The sequence below is a fragment of the Schistocerca piceifrons genome, chromosome 7 (assembly GCF_021461385.2).
Source record: "Schistocerca piceifrons isolate TAMUIC-IGC-003096 chromosome 7, iqSchPice1.1, whole genome shotgun sequence".
Lineage (NCBI taxonomy): Eukaryota > Metazoa > Arthropoda > Insecta > Orthoptera > Acrididae > Schistocerca > Schistocerca piceifrons.
Window position 1 is genome coordinate 4655980 of NC_060144.1, and position 26107 is coordinate 4682086.

Here is a 26107-nt window from a genome sequence, read left to right on the forward strand (position 1 = left end):
TTTTCCTATCATCTTGTTCTGTCCATCAGATGCTTTTCCACACTGATTCTACATAGAACCTCTTCATTCCATATCTTACCAGTTCACTTAATTTTCAGCATACTCTAACATCTAACCCAAAATGCTTTGACTCTTTTCTGTTCCACTTTTTCCCCAGTCCACAATTCACTTCTGCATTGTGCTTTGCTCCAGATGTACTTTCTCAAGAATTTCTTCCTCAAATTAAGACCTATATTTGATACTAGTAGACTTCTTTTAGTGAAGAATTTGTTTGTTGCCTTTCCTAGTCTGTTTACTATAACCTCCATGTTATGTTATATTTTGCTTCCAAAGTAATAGAAATCCAACATTTAGTCTATTATGTTGCTCTCAATTCTGATTTCAAGTTTATCGTTATTGTTATTTCCACTACTCTTCATTACTTTCTTCTTTCGTTGTTCACTCTGTCTATAATCTGTGCTCAGTAGACTTTTTGTTCCATTCAACAGGTTGGGTAATTCTTTCACATTTTCACTGAGAATAGCTGTGCCATGAGCAAATCTTATCACTGATATCCTACACATTGAATTTTAGTCCTACTCTTGAACTTTTCTCTTATTTCTGTCATAGCTTCTTTGATGTACAGTTTGAACAGTAACAGAGAAAGACTGCACCTCTGCCTTACACCCCTTTTTTTACTGAGCCCTTGTCTCTATGGTCTTGTGTTCTTATTGCGTCCTCTTTATTCTTATATGTATTGTATGTAATCAATTTTTATCTCTAAATTATCCTTATTTTTCTGAAATTTTAAACATCTAACTCCATTTCCTCTTCTAGGTCAATAAATCTTAAGTAGGTATCCTGATTTTTCAAAAGTCTTGCCCCCATGATCAAATCTAGCATCAGAACTCTCTCCCTGGCGTGTTTACCTTATTCTTGTCAGCAACTTTGATGCATCAGCTGTTAAGCTGATATGTCTCCAGCCTCATAGATTCTATATGCTAACTAAAACAGTCATTTGTTTGCCACATCTCTCAATAATTTTAGATATTGTAAAGGAAAGTCATCTATGCCTTTTCCTTTATTTGATTGCAGACCTTTGAAAGCGCTTTCAAACTGTGGCTAATAGTAAATCCTCTACATCTTCCAAATCAACACCTATTTCTGCTTCTATCTTGTAAGTAGACTGTTCCTCCCCTTCATAAATTCTCCAATGTATTTTTTCCATTCTGCTGTCTTCTCTGTGTTCAGCAGTGGGATTTCTTTTGCACCCTTAATGTTGACAGATTTTCTTGTAATTTCACAGAAAGTTGCTTTGACTGATCTATGTACTGGGTCTGCACTTCCAGTGACCTTTTTTTCCCCGTTGTCTTCACATTTTTGCTCCAGCGACTTGGTTTTTCCTGTTAATTTCATTCCTAAATGTCTTATATTGCACTATTCCTTTTTACCCTGAACATTTTTGTATTTCCTGCTTTTACCAATAAAGTGAAGTGTTTCTTCCATCATCAAATTTTTCGTTGCAGTTATCTACATCTACATCTACATGATTACTCTGCAGTTCACATTTAAGTGCTTGGCAGAGGGTTCATCGAACCACGATCATACTATCTCTCTACCATTCCACTCCCGAACAGCGCGCGGGAAAAACGAACACCTAAACCTTTCTGTTCGAACTCTGATTTCTCTTATTTTATTTTGATGATCATTCCTACCTATGTAGGTTGGGCTCAACAAAATATTTTTGCATTCGGAAGAGAAAGTTGGTGGCTGAAATTTCGTAAATAGATCTTGCCGCGACGAAAAACTTCTTTGCTTTAATGACTTCCATCCCAACTCGCGTATCATATCTGCCACACTCTCTCCCCTATTACGTGATAATACAAAATGAGCTGCCCTTTTTTTGCACCCTTTCGATGTCCTCCGTCAATCCCACCTGGTAAGGATCTCACACTGTGCAGCAATATTCTAACAGAGGACAAACGAGTGTAGTGTATCTTGTACCCATATTTGACTGTTCAGCGTTTGTGGGTGCCCATTTTAATGATACCCATTCCAATTCACCAGGGCCACTTGCTGTATTCATTACTGTAGTTTATACAGCTTCAGAGAACTTCAAACGTATCTCATATTCCTTAGTACTTACTGTCCTACTGACTTACGCATTGCTTCCTCTTACCAGTTCTCTTACTCCTCAGTGTACTCTTTATTATTACAAAAGTGTGATCTGTGTCTATATCAGCCTCTCAGTATACCTTACTAGCTAATATCGTATACCTTATTCCTTATACTTGAATATCTTATTTTTGAATCTCTTTCTCACTATGTTACAATCCTGTTGATATATTCCTATGTCTCCAGGCCTTTTGCAAGGATACCTCCTTTTCTTGTGTACATTAAAGAGTGTATTTGCTATACTTAATTTTAAAAATGATGTGAACAAGAAACCAGTTTCACTGTGAACAATCTTTTCAGTTCTCTCTGGAGAGATGGACTATGATGTTGCACAGACAGATGAAGAGGTGAATGGACCGAAGAACAAAAAATATGTTCATCATCCCAACAAAGATGTTAATACAGCTCTCAACATACTGATGGTAATTGCAGCTTCAGTTGTTGTAGGACTTGCTGTAGGACATTACCTTGGTAAGATACCATACATTATAATCAATATAATAGAGGGAAACATTCCACGTGGGAAAAATATATCTAAAAACAAAAATGATGTGACTTACCAAACGAAAGCACTGGCAGGTCGATAGACACACAAACATACACACAAAATTCAAGCTTTCGCAACAAACTGTTGCCTCATCAGGAAAGAGGGAAGGAGAGGGAAAGACAAAAGGATGTGGGTTTTAAGGGAGAGGGTAAGGAGTCATTCCAATCCCGGGAGCGGAAAAGACTTACCTTAGGGGGAAAAAAGGACGGGTATACACTCGCGCGCGCACACACACACACATCCATCCACACGTATACAGACACACGTCTGCTTGTGTCTGTATACGTGTGGATGGATGTGTGTGTGTGTGCGCGAGTGTATACCCGTCCTTTTTTCCCCCTAAGGTAAGTCTTTCCGCTCCCGGGATTGGAATGACTCCTTACCCTCTCCCTTAAAACCCACATCCTTCCGTCTTTCCCTCTCCTTCCCTCTTTCCTGATGAGGCAACAGTTTGTTGCGAAAGCTTGAATTTTGTGTGTATGTTTGTGTTTGTTTGTGTGTCTATCGACCTGCCAGCGCTTTCGTTTGGTAAGTCACATCATCTTTGTTTTTAGATATACATTATAATCAGCTGTACGTGTTGTCCTCTTTGTGTCTTTTTTCTGACATCATGATTATACGGGTTATGGCAGTTAATAACAGCTTTTATGACTGTAATAAGGGTATTATTAAGACCAAATGTGATTTGCTTTATTTTAAAGCATTTTCAGTGGTCACTTTAACTTTTTTTTTTTTTTGCTAGAATCACAAACAGTTCTGAAGCCTCAACTTACTATTATTGTTACGTACAGTTTTTTTGTTACAGAATTCCTAACATTCTTCTGCACATATATGGTTGATTTTTGCGCACAGCACTTCCACTGATGACAAATATATTAATATTTTTATGTTGTGCAAGTCCACTGCCATCAGCTTAAATAGCACTTGGTTACTAGTGAACCATGGACCTTGCCATTGGCGGGGAGGCTTGCGTGTCTCAGCGATACAGATAGCCATACTGTAGGTGCAACCACAACGGAGGGGTATCTGTTGAGAGGCCAGACAAACGTGTGGTTCCTGAAGAGGGGCAGCAGCCTTTTCAGTAGTTGCAGGGGCAACAGTCTGGATGATTGGCTGATCTGGCCTTGTAACAATAACCAAAACCGCCTTGCTGTGCTGGTACTGCGAATGGCTGCAAGCAAGGGGAAACTACAGCCGTAATTTTTCCCGAGGGCATGCAGCTTTACTGTATGGTTAAATGATGATGGCGTCCTCTTGAGTAAAATATTCCAGAGGTAAAATAGTCCCCCATTCGGATCTCCGGGTGGGGACTACTCAGGAGGACGTCGTTATCAGGAGAAAGAAAACTGGCGTTCTACGGATCGGAGCGTGGAATGTCAGATCCCTTAATCGAGCAGGTAGGTTAGAAAATTTAAAAAGGGAAATGGATAAGTTGAAAACAATAGACTGGCTGGGTGAGATTAAGATATGTGAACACAAAATAAGCAGTCTTGCATATGTGAATGACTTAGTTGTGATGGCAGATTCGATTGAAAGTTTGCAAAGTAATATTTCAGAGCTAGATCAGAAATATAAGGACTATGGTATGAAGATTAGCATCTCCAAAACGAAAGTAATGTCAGTGGGAAAGAAATATAAACGGATTGAGTGCCAAATAGGAGGAACAAAGTTAGAACAGGTGGACGGTTTCAAGTACTTAGGATGCATATTCTCACAGGATGGCAACATAGTGAAAGAACTGGAAGCGAGGTGTAGCAAAGGTAATGCAGTGAGCGCTCAGCTACGATCTACTCTCTTCTGCAAGAAGGAAGTCAGTACCAAGACTAAGTTATCTGTGCACCGTTCAATCTTTCGACCAACTTTGTTGTATGGGAGCGAAAGCTGGGTGGATTCAGGTTACCTTATCAACAATGGTTGAGGTTACGGACATGAAAGTAGCTAGGATGGTTGAAGGTACTAGTAGATAGGAACAATGGCAGGAGGGTGTCCACAATGAGGAAAACAAAGAAAAACTGGGAATGAACTCTATAGATGTAGCAGTCAGGACGAACAGGCTTAGATGGTGGTGTCATGTTACATGCATGGGAGAAGCAAGGTTACCCAAGAGACTCATGGATTCAGCAGTAGAGGGTAGGAGGAGTCGGGGCAGACCAAGGAGAAGGTACCTGGATTCGGTTAAGAATGACTTTGAAGTAATATGTTTAACATCAGAAGAGGCACCAATGTTAGCACTGAATAGGGGATCATGGAGGAACTGTATAGGGGGGGCTATGCTCCAGACTGAACGCTGAAAGGCATAATCAGTCTTAAATGATGATGATGATGATGATGAATAAGTTAAAGTTAGATATAGTGGGAATTAGTGAAGTTCGGTGGCAGGAGGAACAAGACTTTTGGTCAGGTGAATACAGGGTTATAAATACAAAATCAAATAGGGGTAATGCAGGAGTAGGTTTAATAATGAATAACAAAATAGGAGTGCGGGTAAGCTACTACAAACAGCTTAGTGAACGCATTATTGTGGCCAAGATAGACACGAAGCCCATGCCTACTACAGTAGTACAAGTTTATATGCCAACTAGCTCTGCAGATGATGAAGAAATTGAAGAAATGTATGATGGAATAAAAGAAATTATTCAGATAGTGAAGGGAGACGAAAATTTAATAGTCATGGGTGACTGGAATTCAGTAGTAGGAAAAGGGAGAGAAGGAAACGTAGTAGGTGAATATGGATTGGGGCTAAGAAATGAAAGAGGAAGCCACCTGGTAGAATTTTGCACAGAGCACAACTTAATCATAGCTAACACTTGGTTCAAGAATAATAAAAGAAGGTTGTATACATGGAAGAAGCCTGGAGATACTGACAGATTGCAAGTAGGTTATATAATGGTAAGACAGAGATTTAGGAACCAGGTTTTAAATTGTAAGACATTTCCAGGGGCAGATGTGGACTCTGACCACAATCTATTGGTTATGACCTGTAGATTAAAACTGAAGAAACTGCAAAAAGGTGGGAATTTAAGGAGATGGGACCTGGATAAACTGAAAGAACCAGAGGTTGTACAGAGTTTCAGGGAGAGCATAAGGGAACAATTGACAAGAATGGGGGAAAGAAATACAGTAGAAGAAGAATGGGTAAATTTGAGGGATGAAGTAGTGATGGCAGCAGAGGATCAAGTAGGTAAAAAGACGAGGGCTAGTAGAAACCCTTGGGTAACAGAAGAAATATTGAATTTAATTGATGAAAGGAGAAAATATAAAAATACAGTAAATGAAGCAGGCAAAAAGGAGTACAAACGTCTCAAAAATGAGATCGACAGGAAGTAAAAAATGGCTAGGCAGAGATGGCTAGAGGACAAATGTAAAGATGTAGAGGCGTATCTCACTAGGGGTAAGATGGATACTGCCTACAGGAAAATTAGACAGACTTTTGGAGAAAAGGGAACCACTTGTATGAATATCAAGAGCTCAGATGGAAACCCAGTTCTAAGCAAAGAAGTGAAAGCAGAAAGATGGAAGGAGGATATAGAGGGTCTATACAAGGGTGACGTACTTGAGGACAATATTATGGAAATGGAAGAGGATATAGATGAAGATGAAATGGGAGATATGATACTGCGTGAAGAGTTTGACAGAGCACTGAAAGACCTGAGTCCAAACAAGGCCCCTGGAGTAGACAACATTCCATTAGAACTACTGACAGCCTTGGGAGAGCCGGTCCTGACAAAACTCTACAATCTGATGTGCAAGATGTATGAGACAGGCGAAATACCCTCAGACTTCAAGAAGAATATAATAATTCCAATCCCAAAGAAAGCAGATGTGACAGATGTGAAAATTACCAAACAATCAGTTTAATAAGTCACAGCTGCAAAATACTAACACGAATTCTTTACAGACGAATGGGAAAACTGGTAGAAGCCGACCTCGGGGAAGATCAGTTTGGATTCCGTAGAAATATTGGAACACGTGAGGCAATACTGACCCTACGACTTATCTTAGTAGCTAGATTAAGGAAAGGCAAACCTACGTTTCTAGCATTTGTAGACTTAGAGAAAGCTTTTGACAATGTTGACTGGAATACTCTCTTTCAAATTCTGAAGGTGGCAGGGGTAAAATACAGGGAGCGAAAGGCTGTTTATAATTTGTACAGAAACCAGATGGCAGTGATAAGAGTCGAGGGACATGAAAGAGAAGCAGTGATTGGGAAGGGAGTGAGACAGGGTTGTAGGCTCTCCCCGATGTTATTCAATCTGTATATTGAGCAAGCAGTGAAGGAAACAAAAGAAAAATTTGGAATAGGTATTAAAATCCATGGAGAAGACATAAAAACTTTGAGGTTTGCCGATGACATTGTAATTCTGTCAGAGACAGCAAAGGACTTGGATGAGCAGTTGAACGGAATGGATAATGTCTTGAAAGTAGGATATAAGATGAACATCTACAAAAGCAAAACGAGGATAATGGAATGCAGTCGAATTAAGTCGGGTGATGCTGACGGAATTAGATTAGGAAATGAGACACTTAAAGTAGTAAAGGAGTTTTGCTATTTGGGGAGCAAAATAACTGATGATGGTGGAAGTAGAGATAATATAAAATGTAGACTGGCAATGGCAAGGAAAGCGTTTCTGAAGAAGAGAAATTTGTTAACATCGAGTATAGATTTAAGTGTCAGGAAGTCATTTCTGAAAGTGTTTGTATGGAATGCAGCCATGTATGGAAGTGAAATATGGATGATCAATAGTTTGGACAAGAAGAGAATAGAAGTTTTCGAAATGTGGTGTACAGAAGAATGCTGAAGATTAGATGGTTAGATCATATAACTAATGAGGAGGTATTGAATAGGCTTGGGGAGAAGAGGAGTTTGTGGCACAACTTGACTAGACGAAGTGATCGGTTGGTAGGACATGTTCTGAGGCATCAAGGGATCACCAGTTTAGTATTGGAGGGAAGCATGGAGGGTAAAAATTGTAGAGGGAGACCAAGAGATGAATACACCAAGCAGATTCAGAAGGATGTAGGTTGCAGTAGGTACTGGGAGATGAAGGAGCTTGCACAGGATAGAGTAGCATGGAGAGCTGCATCAAACCAGTCTCCGGACTGAAGACCACAACACACTAGTGTTTGTATTTTCATTTATTATGTGTTTTGGAAGTTCTCTTATACAGTTCAAAAATGTTTCTTGCTACTGAATCTGACTATTTTCATGTCTGTTTTTGTTGTGGTAGGGCAGTGGGTGTTTTCTTGGAAGTGTTCTGCAAATGTTGAATGCTGTAACCTGCTGGTTACTACACCTTCTGCTAACAGCAGATGTAAGAGGGGCCACTGTGGCAAGATTAGTGTGTACTGAAATTCAAACTGTGTGCCCGCAACTACCTGAGATGGTCACCAGGAGCAGCCTGGTCACCAGGAGCAGCCTGGTCACCAGCTGCCATTATCAGATGCTTTGTGCACATCCAGCACTACACTATTGACACATGACATGTATAGTGTCTTTATAAAGGCATGAACGGGCCTCCATGCCCTCGGTTGGTAAATGGGTTTGAGACATGTAGACTACTTCTGTTGTACTCTTCTTGATGCCATTCCATGACCCAATAAATTGTATCTCTTTTACAGCCATGTATTTCCTTGTGTTCCTAATCAGAACACAAATGGCAACATTGAGGGTCAAATTTTTGTGTGTTTCGGATTCTGTGGTTTTTCTGGCATTCAGCTCCTCCATGGAGGCTTTATCCCCATAAGTTCTGCAACAACAGCAGGTGCATATGGCTATGTTGGAATGTTTGTTCGCCACGTTTACCCAGGCTCAGGCACCTACCACCGTTCGTCCCCCGTGATGAATTCTCGAAGGGCTGGGACATGTATGAGAAGAGACATAGTGAACATTTCATGGCATTCCAGGTGGTCAGCACAGAGGTCAATAAGGCTCTTTTATAGTGGTGCATACCTTGCGTGCCAGTTAGCTTCTCTGCAGAAACAAGCATCACTTTCTTTTGACGATATGCATAGTTTGCTGTCTTCCTTTCACCAGAAGTGTATGCAAGTGATTGCTGCATGTGTTGAATTCTACCAGTGTCACAAACAGCCACAGCAATCATATTGAGCTTGGACGGCCGAGCTTCACAGCCTCACTCATTAAGTGTTGGTTCGTGCCGGATATCTTATGCCGACAACATTGTCAGAGACAGTCATTTGTTTGGTCCCAAATAATGAGTTGAATCAATGTGCCCTTCAGCTTGAAGATGGTACATTAGAGGAGATTTTTATGGCATTGTTGACAGTGTGAAGCCCTGGTGCATGGAGCCTGGCTCACTGGGGGAAGAGGAGGGAGCCGCAATACAAAGAAGCCAACTGGGCTGACGTAGTAAAACATGTTACAAGCAGCAGGGAAAATGAACACTTCCATCATGCTCCTTTTCTTTTGCACAGTACCAGCAGGCGGCCTGCCCCAAGCAGTGGGCTTCTTAAATGTAAAAGAAAGGGCACGTGGCAGGGGTATTTCGATCTCCATCCCAACCTTCCACCCCAGGAGTCATTACAGGAATCAGTGAACATTGATATTCATGCTGTTTCATCATCGTTTATTATTGTCTGCAAGCCAGAACAAACTGTTCATTGAAGTTCGGGTGATAGCTAAACCATTAATCCTATAAGTTGACACGGTGACCGCTGTGTTGCCACTCAGCACATAGATGTAAGACAGGCTTGGGTTCCCACTGTTGGCACACATTGAATGTTGATTGGTAAGCTATGGCAAACAGCAGATTGCTGTTCCTGGTGAATTTACAGCCAAAACAGTTTACAAGTCAGTTCCATTACGTACTTGTTGGTTAACAATGCAAATACTGAAAATCTGTTTGAGTTAGATGCCTTTGCTACTTTTGGTTTTTGTATTGCAGATGCAGTGTACCTGGTGTCAGGCCAATTAACGTGTAACAAATTGGATATTTTGTGTTCTGAGCTTTTGGTTCTCTTTGCCCCAGGGTTAGGTTTTGCAAACAATTTCACGGGACCCCTCAACCTCAAACCCTCTGCCTGCCCTCCCTCTTTTTGGATGTAGCTGGTGCCAGTAGCTTCATGTGACCAGGTTAAGATGGAGCTGGATTGCTTAACATCATTGGGAATGATTAGACCAATTTCCTCAAGTGAGTGGGTTATGCTCTTAGTGATCGTATAGAAGCTGTCCAGTTGGCTTTGGCTCTGTGGTGACTTCGAGGTCACTGTTAATGCACAGTCAGTTGTAGATAGACCTTTGCAAAGTGGGCGGGGGTCAGTTCTTTTCGAAAATCAGCTTGAGTGAAGCCTACCGTCAGATCCTGTTGGATGAATCATCAAAACAGTTGCTTGTCGTTAATATGCCTTTTGGCCACTGTGAGTATCAACAGCTTATGTTTGGAGTTGCTAGTGCACCTGCCATCTTTCAACATCTTTTAGAAATTTTATGACTGTTTTCCCTCATCGCATTAACTCTCTTGATGATATTGTCATGACAGGTGCTATCATGGAGGGTCACCTATGTAACCTCCATTCTTTGTTACTATTTTGCAGACCACATGCCTTAAATGTAACCTAGCTAAATCCAACTTCTCCAAACCTTCCATTGTTTATTTGGGCCAAGTAATTCCCCAGCAGGAAGTGTGCCACTTGGAAGAATATGTTGCTGTCATTATGGCTATGAGAACTTCAGGCACTCCTTGGCAAAGTGGGGTACTGTCACAAGCTCATTCGCAGAGTGGGTACTATCACCCAACCCTTGCATCTGTTGCTTTGTGAAAGTGCTCCATTTGTTTGGTCTGCAGTCTGTTAGCATGCTTTTGTACAGCTTAGTCTTCACTAAGTGCCGTGTTTGGTCATATTTCAACCTGGCAAGCATCCAGTCCTGGCGATAGATGTGTTCCAGTATGTCCTGGTACATCACCATTCAGATGGCTCCGAACAGCCCATTGCCTTTGTGTCAGAAACACTCAACTCGGCTCAGCAACATTATTTTTTGATGGAGAAATATACTTTTACTATTGTCTGGGCCTTAAAAAATTCATGTGTGCGAAACTTTATTTAATTTCTAACCACAAGCCCTTACTTTCACTGTTTAGGCCATCAGTGCCTTACCGGACAAGGCCACTCATTGTCTACAGCATTGGGCTCTGTTCTTGTCCTGGTACAATTATGAGATCCATTGTCATCCCATGTCTCAATTATGCGAGTGCTGGTTCTTTTTCCCAACTCACGTGACTCCTTGTTCAAGCAGGAGGAACTACTTTGTTTCCAACTGGATATGGAGGCAATGCGCACAGTGGATGGCTTTCTCTTTATCAGTTCTGGTATTGCCTCTGCTTTGGCAGTGGATCCAGTGCTCCAGCATGTCGTATGCATGATACAAGATGGATGGCCCAATTTCTGCTGGGCCGGGCAGATCTGCTTCAGAATTTTTATGTGATCAGCCATTGCCTCTCCTTCTTGAATGTGTTATTCACCTGTCGATGGAAGGGGTTACTCCCCATGTTGTGGTTCATGCAGCTCAGAGATGGGAGGCTCCTCGCTTATTACATCAGGATGACTGGGGAATCTTTCACATAAAATTGTTGACACACTGTGATGTGTCATCGATCAGGATGATGTGTCATCGATCAGGAGGAGGAACGCCTCGTTGTGGCCTGCCCCAGTGTTCGGGTCGGGAAGCAGCGCTACACACTATTTTTTTCACCATGGCTGACCCCTATGCAGCCCTTCAAATATCTCCACTCATATGATTCTCTCTATTTCTTATATTTTCAGCCGCTTTAATTCTATTTAGTTAAATAAATTCTTTTTCTCCTTTAAACCTAATCTTATTAAAATAGCAGAAAAAAGAACAATTGAGATAAAAAAATCTAATCTGAAAATAACAACAAATTTATTCTCAACATTTGACCCATCTACTAACATCTACTAACTTATCGTTAAATTGAACTAGAACATTTCTAGGACTATTATTAATCCCATCAATATTTTGACTTACACCATCACGAATTAATATTATCTGAAATAAACTAAACTTAACCTTACATAATGAATTTAAAACATTATTAGGACCAAAATCATTTAATGGAACAACATTCATCTTTATTTCAGTTTTCATTATAATATTATTCAATAATTTCATAGGATTATTCCCTTATATTTTTACTAGAACAAGACTTTTAGCATTAAGATTCGCAATCGCTTTACCTATATGATTAAGATTTATACTGTTTGGATGAATCAATCACACTAATCATATATTTACACACCTTGTTCCTCAAGGAAACCCCTTGCACTAATATCATTTATAGTACTAAATGAAACAATTAGGAATGTTATCCGACCAGGTACACTAGCACTACGACTACCAGCAAATATAATTGCTGGGCACCTTTTATTAACCTTATTAGGAAATACAGGGCCATCTATAGCAATAAATTTATTTCATTTCATTCCTAATTATTGGACAAATACTTCTATTTATTCTAGAATCAGCAGTAGCTTTAATTCATGTTTTCTCAATTTTAAGAATTTTATAATCTAGAGAAGTTACTGAACTTATGTTAACAACTCCCTCAAACCACCCATGCCACTTAGTAGATTACAGACCTTGACCATTAACAGGAGCAATTGGAGCAATAGCTCTATATCAGGACTAGCAAAATGATTCCACCTATTCAATATTAACCAATTCATAATTGGATTTGGAATTACATTATTAACTATAAATTAAGGATTACGTACAGGATTTGTATTCATTGGATTACGATGAGGAATAATTTTATTTATTGCATCAGAAGTTTTATTCTTTGTATCATTCTTCTGAGCTTTCTTTAGCAGAAGACTGGCACCAACAATTGAATGAGGAATACTACGACCCCAAATAGGAATTCAACCTTTTTATCCTATACAAATTCAATTACTTAATGCAGCTGTTCTTTAAGCCTCAGGGGTAACCGTAACATGAGCACACCACAGTCTTATAGAATCTATTCATACTCAAGCACTACGAGGTTTATTCTTTGCAGTACTATTATGACCATATTTCACAACACTTCTCATCAAAAGAAAATCTTGAGTAAAAATTATTATCCCCAGATATTGAATAATAAAATAAATGAAAAGAATAAGAAGCAGAAGAACAAGTCCACATCGATTCTGCTGGTCCTTCTTTAGAAATTTTCGGGTTATTAGTAATTGATGCTTTGTCTTGTTTTCTGTATGTCACTCTGTGGCGGCAGATGCGAAAGTCGAGGCCCTTTTGAAGATATTCTCCATAGAAGACATGCCTTGCACCTTGGTTTTGGACAGTGTTTCTCAGTTTGTGGTGCAGTCTTTTAAGGATTTTTGTACACAGTGGTATTTGCCATTTCCATGTGAAGACAAATGGCGAATTGGAATACCTTGTCCAAACGTTTGAAATGAAGTTGCACAATTATGTGGAAGATTTCCTGGCTGAGTTGGCTCTCACATTTTTTTTAATTTTTTTTTATGCTCTTACAGAATGACAGCAATTGCGACCTAGAGTCCCACTGATTTCGTACACCGCTGTCAGCTGGATTCCACCTGTCATCCACAGCCAGCACAGTTGCCATATCTTTATGGTTTGCAGCGAAGATTAAGTCAAAGTATGCCACCAGAATCAGCTGTGTTCTAGGATGAGCACAGGGCCCCCCTCCTCAAGCTGTGGGCGCACCTCGTTCTTCATCGGCCCCGGCTGTTCCAAGGGTTGAGCAGGCCAATAGTCAGGGTTTCATCAGCACTGATGGCAAGTTTGCTTTCTGAGGCAGGTGCTGACACCTCCCACTGCACTGAGTTGGCGCTGCCTTCAGTGGCGACAGAAGCCAGGCCTCCATCAATAGTGCCTCTCCTTTCCATTCCGCCATCATCGCTGTCCATTCTGGTGCCCCTTGTTGTGGCTCCAAGATCTAAACTCCCCCCCCCCCCCTTCCCCCTCCCCACTTCCCCCTCCCCACTCCACTGTCGCCAGTCCTGGGGTCTGCGGGTGGTGGCGTGCCTTTCCTCCACTCAATTTTGTCTGTATGCATTATTCTGCACAGATCAGGAACTTCTCATGCCTTTGATGACCATCCCCAGCACCGCCATGGATGAGTCTTTGTGCACAGTGCACAGCATCATGGATGGCGACACCTGCTCCCCCACTGTCCCTTCCACCCACCCACCTACACACAAACACACACACACACACACACACACACACACACACACACACACACAAGGAAGGAGGAGTGTAGTAACCTGCTGTTTACTGCACCTACCGCCCACAGTGAACAAAGGCAGGCTACTTTGGCAAATGTACTGCACATCACCGTCAAACAGCGTGCCTGCAAATACCCAAGGCCACCATGAGGGGCAGCCCAGTCAGTGACTGTCATCACCAGTTCCACCGTGCACGTGCAGCACTACACGAACAACACTTTGCATTTTTGTTGACGTCACTCTGTGACCCAGTAAATTGTTTCTCTTTTACAGCTGTGTGTTTCTTTGTGTTCCTACATAGAAGATTAAATGGTTGGTGCCATATTTCCACGTTTTTCCATGTTCTTGCTTCAAATGTTCTATTGGTCTGCCCTAAATATAGATCAACACAACCATTACACTGGAGTTGGTACATGCCAGATTTTTTAATATCAGTCAGTGTTACCTCCCTTCTTTATGATCCTAGCAAACAAAATTGTAAGAAAAACCATATTGTTACATTCACCATTGAACATACGTTAAAATAAAGCAAAATACATTCAGTCTTAATGTGACTTTTATGACACTCAAAAAAGAAGGTATTAACCTATGTGACCAATATGAAGTCGCCTGGCAAAGACAAATAATTTTGACTGTTGGAAATATCAGTTTCAACTTTCTTCTCTTTTATGCATGTAATATATCTTATATATTTATTTTACACCAGTGAGTGGTCAGCATGACGGAATGTCATACCTAACAACCCGGGTTCGATTCCCAGCTGGGTCGGAGACGTTCAGGGACTGGGTGTCGTGTTGTCCTTATCATCGTCATTTCCTTCCCATTGACATGCAAGTCACTGAAGTGGCGTCAACTTGAAAGACTTGCACCAGACGATCAGTCTACCCGACACGGCATTTTCCATCCTGTACCAGTACCTTTCCCATTTTTTTCCTACAATTGACAAATTCATTTCATAACCTATTCTTGTTTCTCAACTTTCTTTATGAGTTGCATCTACCATATATTGTGTTACTGTTGAGATACAAGTGAGTGATGTGAAATATGACACTGCCCACACACAAATATCACAGATAACTCACTTTAACTTACCTGTCTCTTACCGGTGAAAGTTGACTGGGGTTCTTGCTGCTTCAGAATGTTTATGCTCATTGCCAGTCTCAGCTTTGTAACAGTATTGAATGCCATAGCAGTAAGTAGCCACTGTATCTTGTGTGGATTGGTGTGCAGTGTTGTTCATAGTGATTGATAATATTATTTACAAAAATAAGCAAAGTGTCTATACCTGGTCCTTCTAGCAACTTGCTATCAACTTTCATGCCACTCTGAGATGTATTCATCTATTACATTTTCGTTTTTTCTGAAAGCTAAAAGCTGGTTGCTCTGTGAGAGGGAGGTGGGATTGACCCCAACAGCCAATGCACCATGAGCCGATCACATGCTTTCACACCAAGCATCCTCTGCTGTAGGGCCAAGTTTAAGTGTGCAATCTGTACAGCAGTTGTAGGTGTCAGGTATACAACTAATTTTGTGTTTGTTAAAATTGTTGTTGTTGTTGTTGTTGTTGTGGCCTTTAGTCTGAAGATTGGTTCTTTTTAGCTGTCGGTGCTAGTCTATCCTGTACAAGCTTTTTCATTGCTGCATGATTATTGCAACTTATATCAGTTTAACTGTGCATACTGTATTTAAGCCTTGGTCTCAATTTGTACAACCCTCCCCCCCCCCCCCCCCCCACACACACACACACTTCCTTTCATAGTCAAATAGACAATTCCTTGGTGCCTGAGGATGTGTCCTATCAAGTTGTGGGGTGGCAGATAGAATTTTATCAATTTTATGCACAGGAAGTGCAAAATGGCTAAGCAGGGATGGCTAGGGGACAAATGCATGGATGTAGAGGCCTATCCCACTAGGGGTAAGATAGATACCGCCTACAGGAAAATTAAAGAGACCTTTGGAGATAAGAGAACGACTTGTATGAATATCAAGAGCTCAGATGGAAACCCAGTTCTAAGCAAAGAAGGGAAAGCAGAAAGGTGGAGGGAGTATATAGAGGGTCTATACAAGGGCGATGTACTTGAGGACAATATTATGGAAATGGAAGAGGATGTAGATGAAGATGAAATGGGAGATATGATACTGCGTGAAGAGTTTGACAGAGCACTGAAAGACCCGAGTCGAAACAAGGCCCCCGGAGTAGACAATATTCCATTGGAACTACTGACGGCCGTGGGAGAGCCAGTCCTGACAAAACTCTACCATCTGGTGAGCAAGATGTATGAAACAGGCGAAATACCCTCAGACTTCAAGAAGAATATAATAATTCCAATCCCAAAGAAAGCAGGTGTTGACAGATGTGAAAATTACCGAACTATCAGCTTAATAAGTCACAGCTGCAAAATACTAACACGAATTCTTTACAGACGAATGGAAAAACTAGTAGAAGCCAACCTCGGGGTAGATCAGTTCGGATTCCGTAGAAACACTGGAACACGTGAGGCAATACTGACCATACGACTTATCTTAGAAGAAAGATTAAGGAAAGGCAAACCTACGTTTCTAGCATTTGTAGACTTAGAGAAAGCTTTTGATAATGTTGACTGGTATACTCTCTTTCAAATTCTAAAGGTGGCAGGGGTAAAATACAGGGAGCGAAAGGGTATTTACAATTTGTACAGAAACCAGATGGCAGTTATAAGAGTCGAGGGACATGAAAGGGAAGCAGTGGTTGAGAAGGGAGTAAGACAGGGTTGTAGCCTCTCCCCGATGTTGTTCAACCTGTATATTGAGCAAGCAGTAAAGGAAACAAAAGAAAAATTCGGAGTAGGTATTAAAATTCATGGAGAAGAAATAAAAACTTTGAGGTTCGCCGATGACATTGTAATTCTGTCAGAGACAGCAAAGGACGTGGAAGAGCAGTTGAATGGAATGGACAGTGTCTTGAAAGGAGGATATAAGATGAACGTCAACAAAAGCAAAACAAGGATAATGGACTGTAGTCTAATTAAGTCGGGTGATGCTGAGGGTATTAGATTAGGAAATGAGGCACTTAAAGTAGTAAAGGAGTTTTGCTATTTGGGGAGCAAAATAACTGATGATGGTCGAAGTAGAGAGGATATAAAATGTAGGCTGGCAATGGCAAGGAAAGCGTTTCTGAAGAAGAGAAATTTGTTAACATCCAGTATTGATTTAAGTGTCAGGAAGTCATTTCTGAAAGTATTCGTATGGAGTGTAGCCATGTATGGAAGTGAAACATGGACGATAAATAGTTTGGACAAGAAGAGAATAGAAGCTTTCGAAATGTGGTGCTACAGAAGAATGCTGAAGATTAGATGGGTAGATCACATAACTAATGAGGAAGTATTGAATAGGATTGGGGAGAAGAGAAGTTTGTGGCACAACTTGACCAGAAGAAGGGCTCGGTTGGTAGGACATGTTCTGAGGCATCAAGGGATCACCAATTTAGTATTGGAGGGCAGCGTGGAGGGGAAAAATCGTAGAGGGAGACCAAGAGATAAATACACTAAGCAGATTCAGAAGGATGTAGGTTGCAGTAGGTACTGGGAGATGAAAAAGCTTGCACAGGATAGAGTAGCATGGAGAGCTGCATCAAACCAGTCTCAGGACTGAAGACCACAAAAACAACAACATGTTGTTTATATAAAAGTTAGGTTTGTAGAATGTTAAACCAATTCCTATTATTTAGAATGTTATTTATGCTGTCTTTCGCCGTTCTCAACACTGGCTCTCTAACTATAATATTGGCAACCAGAAAGTGATTAGTAAAACGTGAAGCCTGTAATTAGAATTCCTAGTGCCCACTTCATCTGAGAATACACTTATAGTTACAGCTTATAGCTCTGAGGAATTAGGAGATTGTCCGGGATTTATAATCAAAAACGATTTTCTAAAATAGTTGAGTATATTCTGAAAGTCACAGATGAAAAACAAAAGAATCCACACAACGTAACTAACAGAGCAGTTCAGAGTCTAATGCGCTGATGCAATTATTATTGTCCAAATTGAATATTTAAATGAATACTCGCCATAATTTGATGATTAGTTTCATCAAACGCCACGCTAAATAAAAGTAGAATGTTTGTCCCGCGACGGCACGTGAAAATACGACAATACGCAAACTGAAGATCGATAATTGAAGTCAACCCAGGATTAACACTTCACTCGCAAATGATTTCATGGTTACGCGTATCTCGAGTAACTTAATACGGCATCCGAGGCTGTTTGTAGCAATGATACCGACGCGACGCGACTCCCGACACAGATGACATGCTATTCAGCGTCTGGAGAGAACTGGGGCCTTGCCTCCTCGCGCAGCGTTCTTATATATAAAGCCGCGGTGCGGACGGCTAAGGGAACGCCTGATCAAATCGGCTCTCCCGAGTAGCCGCTGGGCTAGTAATGCACCACTTTAAGTCACTGAATAAATCATAGCTTCTCTTGCTGATGGCCGATGAAGCTCTTAATTTAAATGTGCATTCAGCACGCAGGTAAGTATTGATAATAAAATTTTGACATGGCTAAGTTAAATATTTTGGGCGAGAGAATTAATTTAATTACACTGCATGCAGTAGACGAGCTCTGAACTGGCCCTTTGGAAATACGCTATCGCTATAGTTTTATAGGTATTCAAATGAAACTTCTTACATCTTCATAGTTATAGCGGATCTCCAACCTACTTAAATATAAACATCCTAGCCTTCAGGGACTCACACCTAGTGAGTACGTGGCTGGCGACCACGGGGTCCCGAGCTGAGTCCTGGCATTGCTTCCACTTACTTATGCCAGGCTCCTCACTTTTATCTTTCCTATTTGGCCACCCTCGGCCAACTCTTGTTCTTTTCCGACCCTGACGCTATTAGGTTTCGAGGGCTAGGGGTCTTCCATTTCCAACCTATACTTCTACTGAGCCGAATATCTCCCGGGATAAGGAGATTACCTTCTGTCAAGTGCCAACGGCCTTCTAGGAGGGTGGATGAGCGGCTAGAAGGAAGGGCACTCTCTTGCCCTTGGGGTGGGAAACTGCTCCTAAAGGCGGAGGAGCCACAAGGTGGCCAACGGCATAGAATGGAGAAGGCAATGGGAAACCACTCCATTAAAGACCCGGGTGGGTATCCCAAGTATCAACAGCTTATGATGTAAAGCTCTTTGGTTAAATTCTCCGGAGGTAAAATAGTCCCCCATTCGGATCTCTGGGTGGGGACAACTAAAGAGATACCAAAACCCAAAAGCATTAATGTAAGAAGGATAGCAACATGGAACGTCAGCTCACTTCTTAAATGTGGTAGACTGGAAAACTTGAAAATGGAAATTAAACGAATGGATATTGATGTACTGGGAGTCTCAGAAATGAGATGGCCAAACGCTGGCGACTTTTGGTCAGGGGATTACAGAATCATACACACTGGAACAGCACAAGACAGTCCCGGGATTGCAGGCGTGGGAATTATCCTCAATAAAGAGATGGGGTTAAGAGTAAAAGGATTTGTTCAACATAGTGAGAGGATAATTTATGTCCGATTGGAAACTAAACCAAGAGACACAATCATAATCCAAGTATACATGCCAACTACGAGGCACGAGGATGATGAAATCGACATGATGTATGACCACCTTGAAGAAGTAATTGGCAGAATTAAAGGAGCTGAAAACCTTGTCATCATGGGAGATATGAATGCCGTTGTTGGGGAAGGTAAAGAAGAGGATGTGGCAGGGAATTTTGGATTAGGATTAAGAAATGAAAGAGGGGATAAACTTGTAGAATTCTGCCAAAGAAATAAACTTTGCATTACAAATACCTTCTTTAATCATCATCCAAGAAGAAGATATACTTGGAAAATGCCTGGTGACATTAACAAATACCAAATTGACTTCATATTACTGAAGCAAAGATTTAAAAACCAAGTTAAGGACAGCAGATCATATCCAGGCTGTGATGTGGAAAGTGACCACATACTCGTTATGATGACGACTGAACTAAAATTCAAGAACATTAAAAGAAGAAGTACATGTAAATGGGATTTGACAAACCTGAGAAACGAAAATACACTGAAGCACTATCAACTAGAAACAGACAAGAAAACAAATACACAGGGCTGCAATGACATCCAAAGCAGCTGGGAAAAAATAAAAACTGGTATTTTAGAAGCAGCAGAAAAAGTAATAGGAAAAGAAAGGACAGAGAAAAGGAAGGAATGGATCACTAATGACCTGCTAAATATGATGGAAGAAAGAAGGAAATTAAAAAATTCTGTGAAGAAGGAAGACCAAGAGAAATACAAGAGTCTGAAAAACAGAATCAACAGAGAGGCAAAACAAGCAAGAGAAAAATACCTTGTTGATCTCTGTATTTCAGTTGAGGACAACATGAGCAAGGGAAATATCGACAAGGCCTATAAATGTGTGAGACATTGCTTTGGAGACAGAAGAAACAAGTGTAGGGCTGTGATGGATGAAAATGGCAATATGTTGGATGACGATGATGAAGTTGCAAGAAGATCGAAACAATATATAGGAAAACTGTACAGCGGACCAGACCTGTCTGAAAACATCATGGAAGAAGAAACAGAAGTAGATGCACACAACATAGGTGAACCTATATTAAAGGTAGAGTTTGAACTAGCTCCGAAAAAATTGAAAAACAACAAATCGCCTGGTATAGACAATATCCCAGCCGAACTTCTGAAATCTGGAGGAGCAAAACTGAATCAGGAGTTGTATAATCTTGTTTTCAACATGTACGAGCAGGGTAAAATTCCTACAGACTTTGAGAAAAACATTATGATCCCCATTCCAAAGAAGGCAAATGCTACAAGATGTGAAAATTATAGGACACTCAGCCTAGTTACTCACGCCTCTAAAATATTAACCTCAATTATCCTAAAACGCATAGAACAAAAAGTCGAAGCTACACTCTGTGAAGACCAGTTTGGATTCCGGAAAGATAGAGGAACCAGAGAAGCAATATTTGCTCTAAAACTAATAATAGAGAAATGACTAGATGTTGTTGTTGTTGTTGTTGTGGTCTTCAGTCCTGAGACTGGTTTGATGCAGCTCTCCATGCTACTCTATCCTGTGCAAGCTTTTTCATCTCCCAGTACCTACTGCAACCTACATCCTTCTGAATCTGCTTAGTGTATTCATCTCTTGGGTCTCCCTTTACGATTTTTACCCTCCACGCTGCCCTCCAATACTAAATTGGTGATCCCTTGATGCCTCAGAACATGTCCTACCAACCGATCCCTTCTTCTGGTCAAGTTGTGCCACAAACTTCTCTCCTCCCCAATCCTATTCAATACCTCCTCATTAGTTATGTGATCTACCCATCTAATCTTCAGCATTCTTCTGTAGCACCACATTCCGAAAGCTTCTATTCTCTTCTTGTCCAAACTATTTATCGTCCATGTTTCACTTCCATACATGGCTACACTCCATACGAATACTTTCAGAAATGACTTCCTGACACTTAAATCAATACTGGATGTTAACAAATTTCTCTTCTTCAGAAACGCTTTCCTTGCCATTGCCAGCCGACATTTTATATCCTCTCTACTTCGACCATCATCAGTTATTTTGCTCCCCAAATAGCAAAACTCCTTTACTACTTTAAGTGCCTCATTTCCTAATCTAATTCCCTCAGTATCACCCGACTTAATTAGACTACATTCCATTATCCTTGTTTTGCTTTTGTTGATGTTCATCTTATATCCTCCTTTCAAGACACTGTCCATTCCGTTCAACTGCTCTTCCAACTCCTTTGCTGTCTCTGACAGAATTACAATGTCATCGGCGAACCTCAAAGTTTTTATTTCTTCTCCATGAATTTTAATACCTACCCCGAATTTTTCTTTTGCTTCCTTTACTGCTTGCTCAATATACAGATTGAACAACATCGGGGACAGGCTACAACCCTGTCTTACACCCTTCCCAACCACTGCTTCCCTTTCATGTCCCTCGACTCTTATAACTGCCATCTGGTTTCTGTACAAATTGTAAATAGCCTTTCGCTCCCTGTATTTTACCCCTGCCACCTTTAGAATTTGAAAAAGAGTATTCCAGTCAACATTGTCAAAAGCTTTCTCTAAGTCTACAAATGCTAGAAACGTAGGTTTGCCTTTCCTTAATCTTTCTTCTAAGATAAGTCGTAAGGTCAGTATTGCCTCACGTGTTCCAGTGTTTCTACGGAATCCAAACTGATCTTCCCCGAGGTTGGCTTCTACTAGTTTTTCCATTCGTCTGTAAAGAATTCGTGTTAGTATTTTGCAGCTGTGACTTATTAAGCTGATAGTTCGGTAATTTTCACATCTGTCAACACCTGCTTTCTTTGGGATTGGAATTATTATATTCTTCTTGAAGTCTGAGGGTATTTCACCTGTTTCATACATCTTGCTCACCAGACGGTAGAGTTTTGTCAGGACTGGCTCTCCCACGGCCGTCAGTAGTTCCAATGGAATATTGTCTACTCCGGGGGCCTTGTTTCGACTCAGGTCTTTCAGTGCTCTGTCAAACTCTTCACGCAATATCGTATCTCCCATTTCATCTTCATCTACATCCTCTTCCATTTCCATAATATTGTCCTCAAGTACATCGCCCTTGTATAGACCCTCTATATACTCCTTCCACCTTTCTGCTTTCCCTTCTTTGCTTAGAACTGGGTTTCCATCTGAGCTCTTGTTATTCATACAAGTCATTCTCTTATCTCCAAAGGTCTCTTTAATTTTCCTGTAGGCAGTATCTATCTTACCCCTTGTGAGATAGGCCTCTACATCCTTACATTTGTCCTCTAGCCATCCCTGCTTAGCCATTTTGCACTTCCTGTCGATCTCATTTTTGAGACTTTTGTATTCCATTTTGCCTGTTTCACTTACTGCATTTTTATATTTTCTCCTTTCATCAATTAAATTCAATATTTCTTCTGTTACCCAAAGATTTCTACTAGCCCTCGTCTTTTTACCTACTTGATCCTCTGCTGCCATCACTACTTCATCCCTCAAATTTACCCATTCTTCTTCTACTGTATTTCTTTCCCCCATTCTTGTCAATTGTTCCCTTATGCTCTCCCTGAAACTCTGTACAACCTCTGGTTCTTTCAGTTTATCCAGGTCCCATCTCCTTAAATTCCCACCTTTTTGCAGTTTCTTCAGTTTTAATCTACAGGTCATAACCAATAGATTGTGGTCAGAGTCCACATCTGCCCCTGGAAATGTCTTACAATTTAAAACCTGGTTCCTAAATCTCTGTCTTACCATTATATAATCTATCTGATACCTTTTAGTATCTCCAGGGTTCTTCCATGTATACAACCTTCTTTCATGATTCTTAAACCAAGTGTTAGTTATGATTATGTTGTGCTCTGTGCAAAATCCTACCAGGCGGCTCCCTCTCTCATTTCTGTCCCCCAATCCATACTCACCTACTATGTTTCCTTCTCTCCCTTTTCCTACACTCGAATTCCAGTCACCCATGACTATTAAATTTTCATCTCCCTTCACAATCTGAATAATTTCTTTTATTTCATCATACATTTCTTCAATTTCTTCGTCATCTGCAGAGCTAGTTGGCATATAAACTTGTACTACTGTAGTAGGTGTGGGCTTCGTGTCTATCTTGGCCACAATAATGCGTTCACTATGCTGTTTGTAGTAGCTTACTCGCATTCCTATTTTCCTATTCATTATTAAACCTACTCCTGCATTATCCCTATTTGATTTTGTGTTTATAACCCTGTAGTCACCTGACCAGAAGTCTTGTTCCTCCTGCCACCGAACTTCACTAATTCCCACTATATCTAACTTCAACCTATCCATTTCCCTTTTTAAATTTTCTAACCTACCTGCCCGATTAAGGGATCTGACATTCCACACTCCGATCCGTAGAACGCCAGTTTTCTTTCTCCTGATAACGACATCCTCTTGAGTACTCCCCGCCTGGAGATCCGAATGCGGGACTATTTTACCTCCGGAATATTTTACCCAAGAGGATGCCATCATCATGTAATCATACAGTAAAGCGACTAGATAAGAACCTGAAAACATACATAGCTTTCGTAGATGTAGAGAATGCCTTTGATAATGTTAAATGGGATAAGATGTTTGAGGTACTCAAAAAAGTAGGAATAGACCATAAAGATAGAAAAATGATATGGAACCTGTACAAAAACGAGACAGCAGTTATCCGTGGATGGACAAAACAAGAAGAGGTGCAGATACGGAAAGGTGTCCGACAAGGTTGCGCACTATCCCCTGTTATCTTTAACGTATACATTGAAGAGGTGCTGAAAAAAGTGAGGGAAAATTCACAGACAGGTGTAGTAATTCATGGCCAACGAATAGATATGATAAGATATGCCGATGATATAGCTGTCCTGGCTGAAAGTGAAGAAGATCTTGTAGTCCTACTGAATAGAATGGATAAAGTTATGGGTGAAGAATATAATATGAGAATTAATAAAGCAAAAACAAAAGTAATGACATGCGACAAAGAAGATCAAGTGAAAGTCCAAGTTCATGTAGGCAATGAACTGCTTGAACAAGTTGATAAATTTACTTATCTGGGCAGTAATATTACCAGGGATGGAAGGAGCAAGGCAGAAGTGAGAAGTAGAATAGCTCAAGCAAAGGCTGCTTTTAACAAGAAGAAAAACATATTAACATCTAATAACATCAGCCTTGAAACCAGGAAAAGATTTTTGAAATCATATGTGTGGAGTGTGGCATGCTATGGGTGTGAAACATGGACTCTCGGGACAGAGGAACAGCAGAAGCTAAATTCTTTTGAAATGTGGTGCTATAGACGCATGCTCAAAATATAATGGATCGACAAGGTCACCAACGAAGTGGTTCTGGAAAGAGCAGGTGAGAAGAGAAGCTTCTGGAGTTTCATTGTTAAAAGAAGAGTGCAATTTACAGGCCATCTATTAAGACATAAAGGACTCCTGAGCACAATCATAGAGGGATATGTCGAGGGGAAAAAGACCAAGAGGAAGACCACGACTGAGGTACATGGATCAAATCGTGAAAGATGTGGGATGTGACACCTATAAAGAAATGAAGAGAAAAGCTGAAAGACACACAGAATGGAGACAAGCTGCCATTGCAGCTGTTGCAAACCAATCCTTGGATTGACCACTACAGAAGAAGAAGAAGAAAGCCTTATTTATTAGCCTACTTAATCTATTTTGCTTCCTTAAGTTTTAAGACAAAAACCAGAAAATCATGAATTTCCACTAAAATTTTAATTTGTGAAACCCAAAGTACTGTTTTTATTAAATTATTATGAAAGATGAATATAATTATAAATTTTTAATTTTCTAGCTCTTTTCTGTTGCGCCAATGATTTTTACAGAAAAACGACCAAATTTCGAAAATGGCTAAAGTTATCGAACTGATATTCAATACATGTTGTTTTAGTATTACTCCTGACATGCTAGAAATGTTTTAGGTTATTTGCTTGAATTTTAAAGTATTGCGCAACATTTATGACGTCAGAGCTAGTTACAGCGGACTGGCTGGCACACAATAGAAAGACTGCTGTGAATTCACTATGGCACGAGTAGGCTGCTTCCCTACAAAGTGATACCATCTTTTAGTCAACTTGTGTTATGAATTTCTTTTTGTCCCCAATTTGAATCAGTACCTTGTCATTTCTTAATCGATATACCCATAAAATCTTGAACATTTTCCCATAGCACCATATTTCAAAAGATTCTGTTCTCTTCTTTCAGTTAGTTGGCGTATAAACGTGTACTGTGGTGGTATTAGCTTTGTGTCTGTCTTGACTGCAATAATGTGTTCACTGTGCTTTTCATAGTAGCTTACCCACATTTCTATTTTCTTATTCATGATTGGGCCTACTATTGTATTACCTCTATTTGATTTTGTTTTGATAGCTCTGTATGTACCTGACAAGGGGCCCGGTTCTTCTTGCCACTCCAATTCACTAATTCCCATTATATCTGACTTCAGCCTATCCACTTCCCTTTTTAAATTCTCTAACCTACTTACCCAATAAAGGTATCTAACATTTCACACTTCAGCCTGTAGAAAACCTAATTTGTTTTTAAAATGACTGAATCGAAATTAAGAAAATAGCTTGTTTTTTACAGGTTAAATATCATAATGGGAGCTAAAACTTCATGATAGGATGTTTATCACTGTGCTTGCCGGT

At 40.4% G+C, this 26107-nt stretch overlaps 1 protein-coding gene across 2 annotated transcripts in view; it reads left to right on the forward strand.

Moving 5' to 3' along the window:
* The window catches only part of LOC124804729, a 55059-nt gene that overhangs the window by 21652 nt on the left and 7300 nt on the right, over nt 1-26107 (forward strand). For both annotated transcript variants that reach the window (XM_047265023.1, XM_047265022.1), the window contains exon 2: nt 2455-2625. In XM_047265023.1, coding sequence (XP_047120979.1) covers nt 2455-2625 — 171 coding nt within the window. The remainder of the gene's footprint in view (nt 1-2454; nt 2626-26107) is intronic.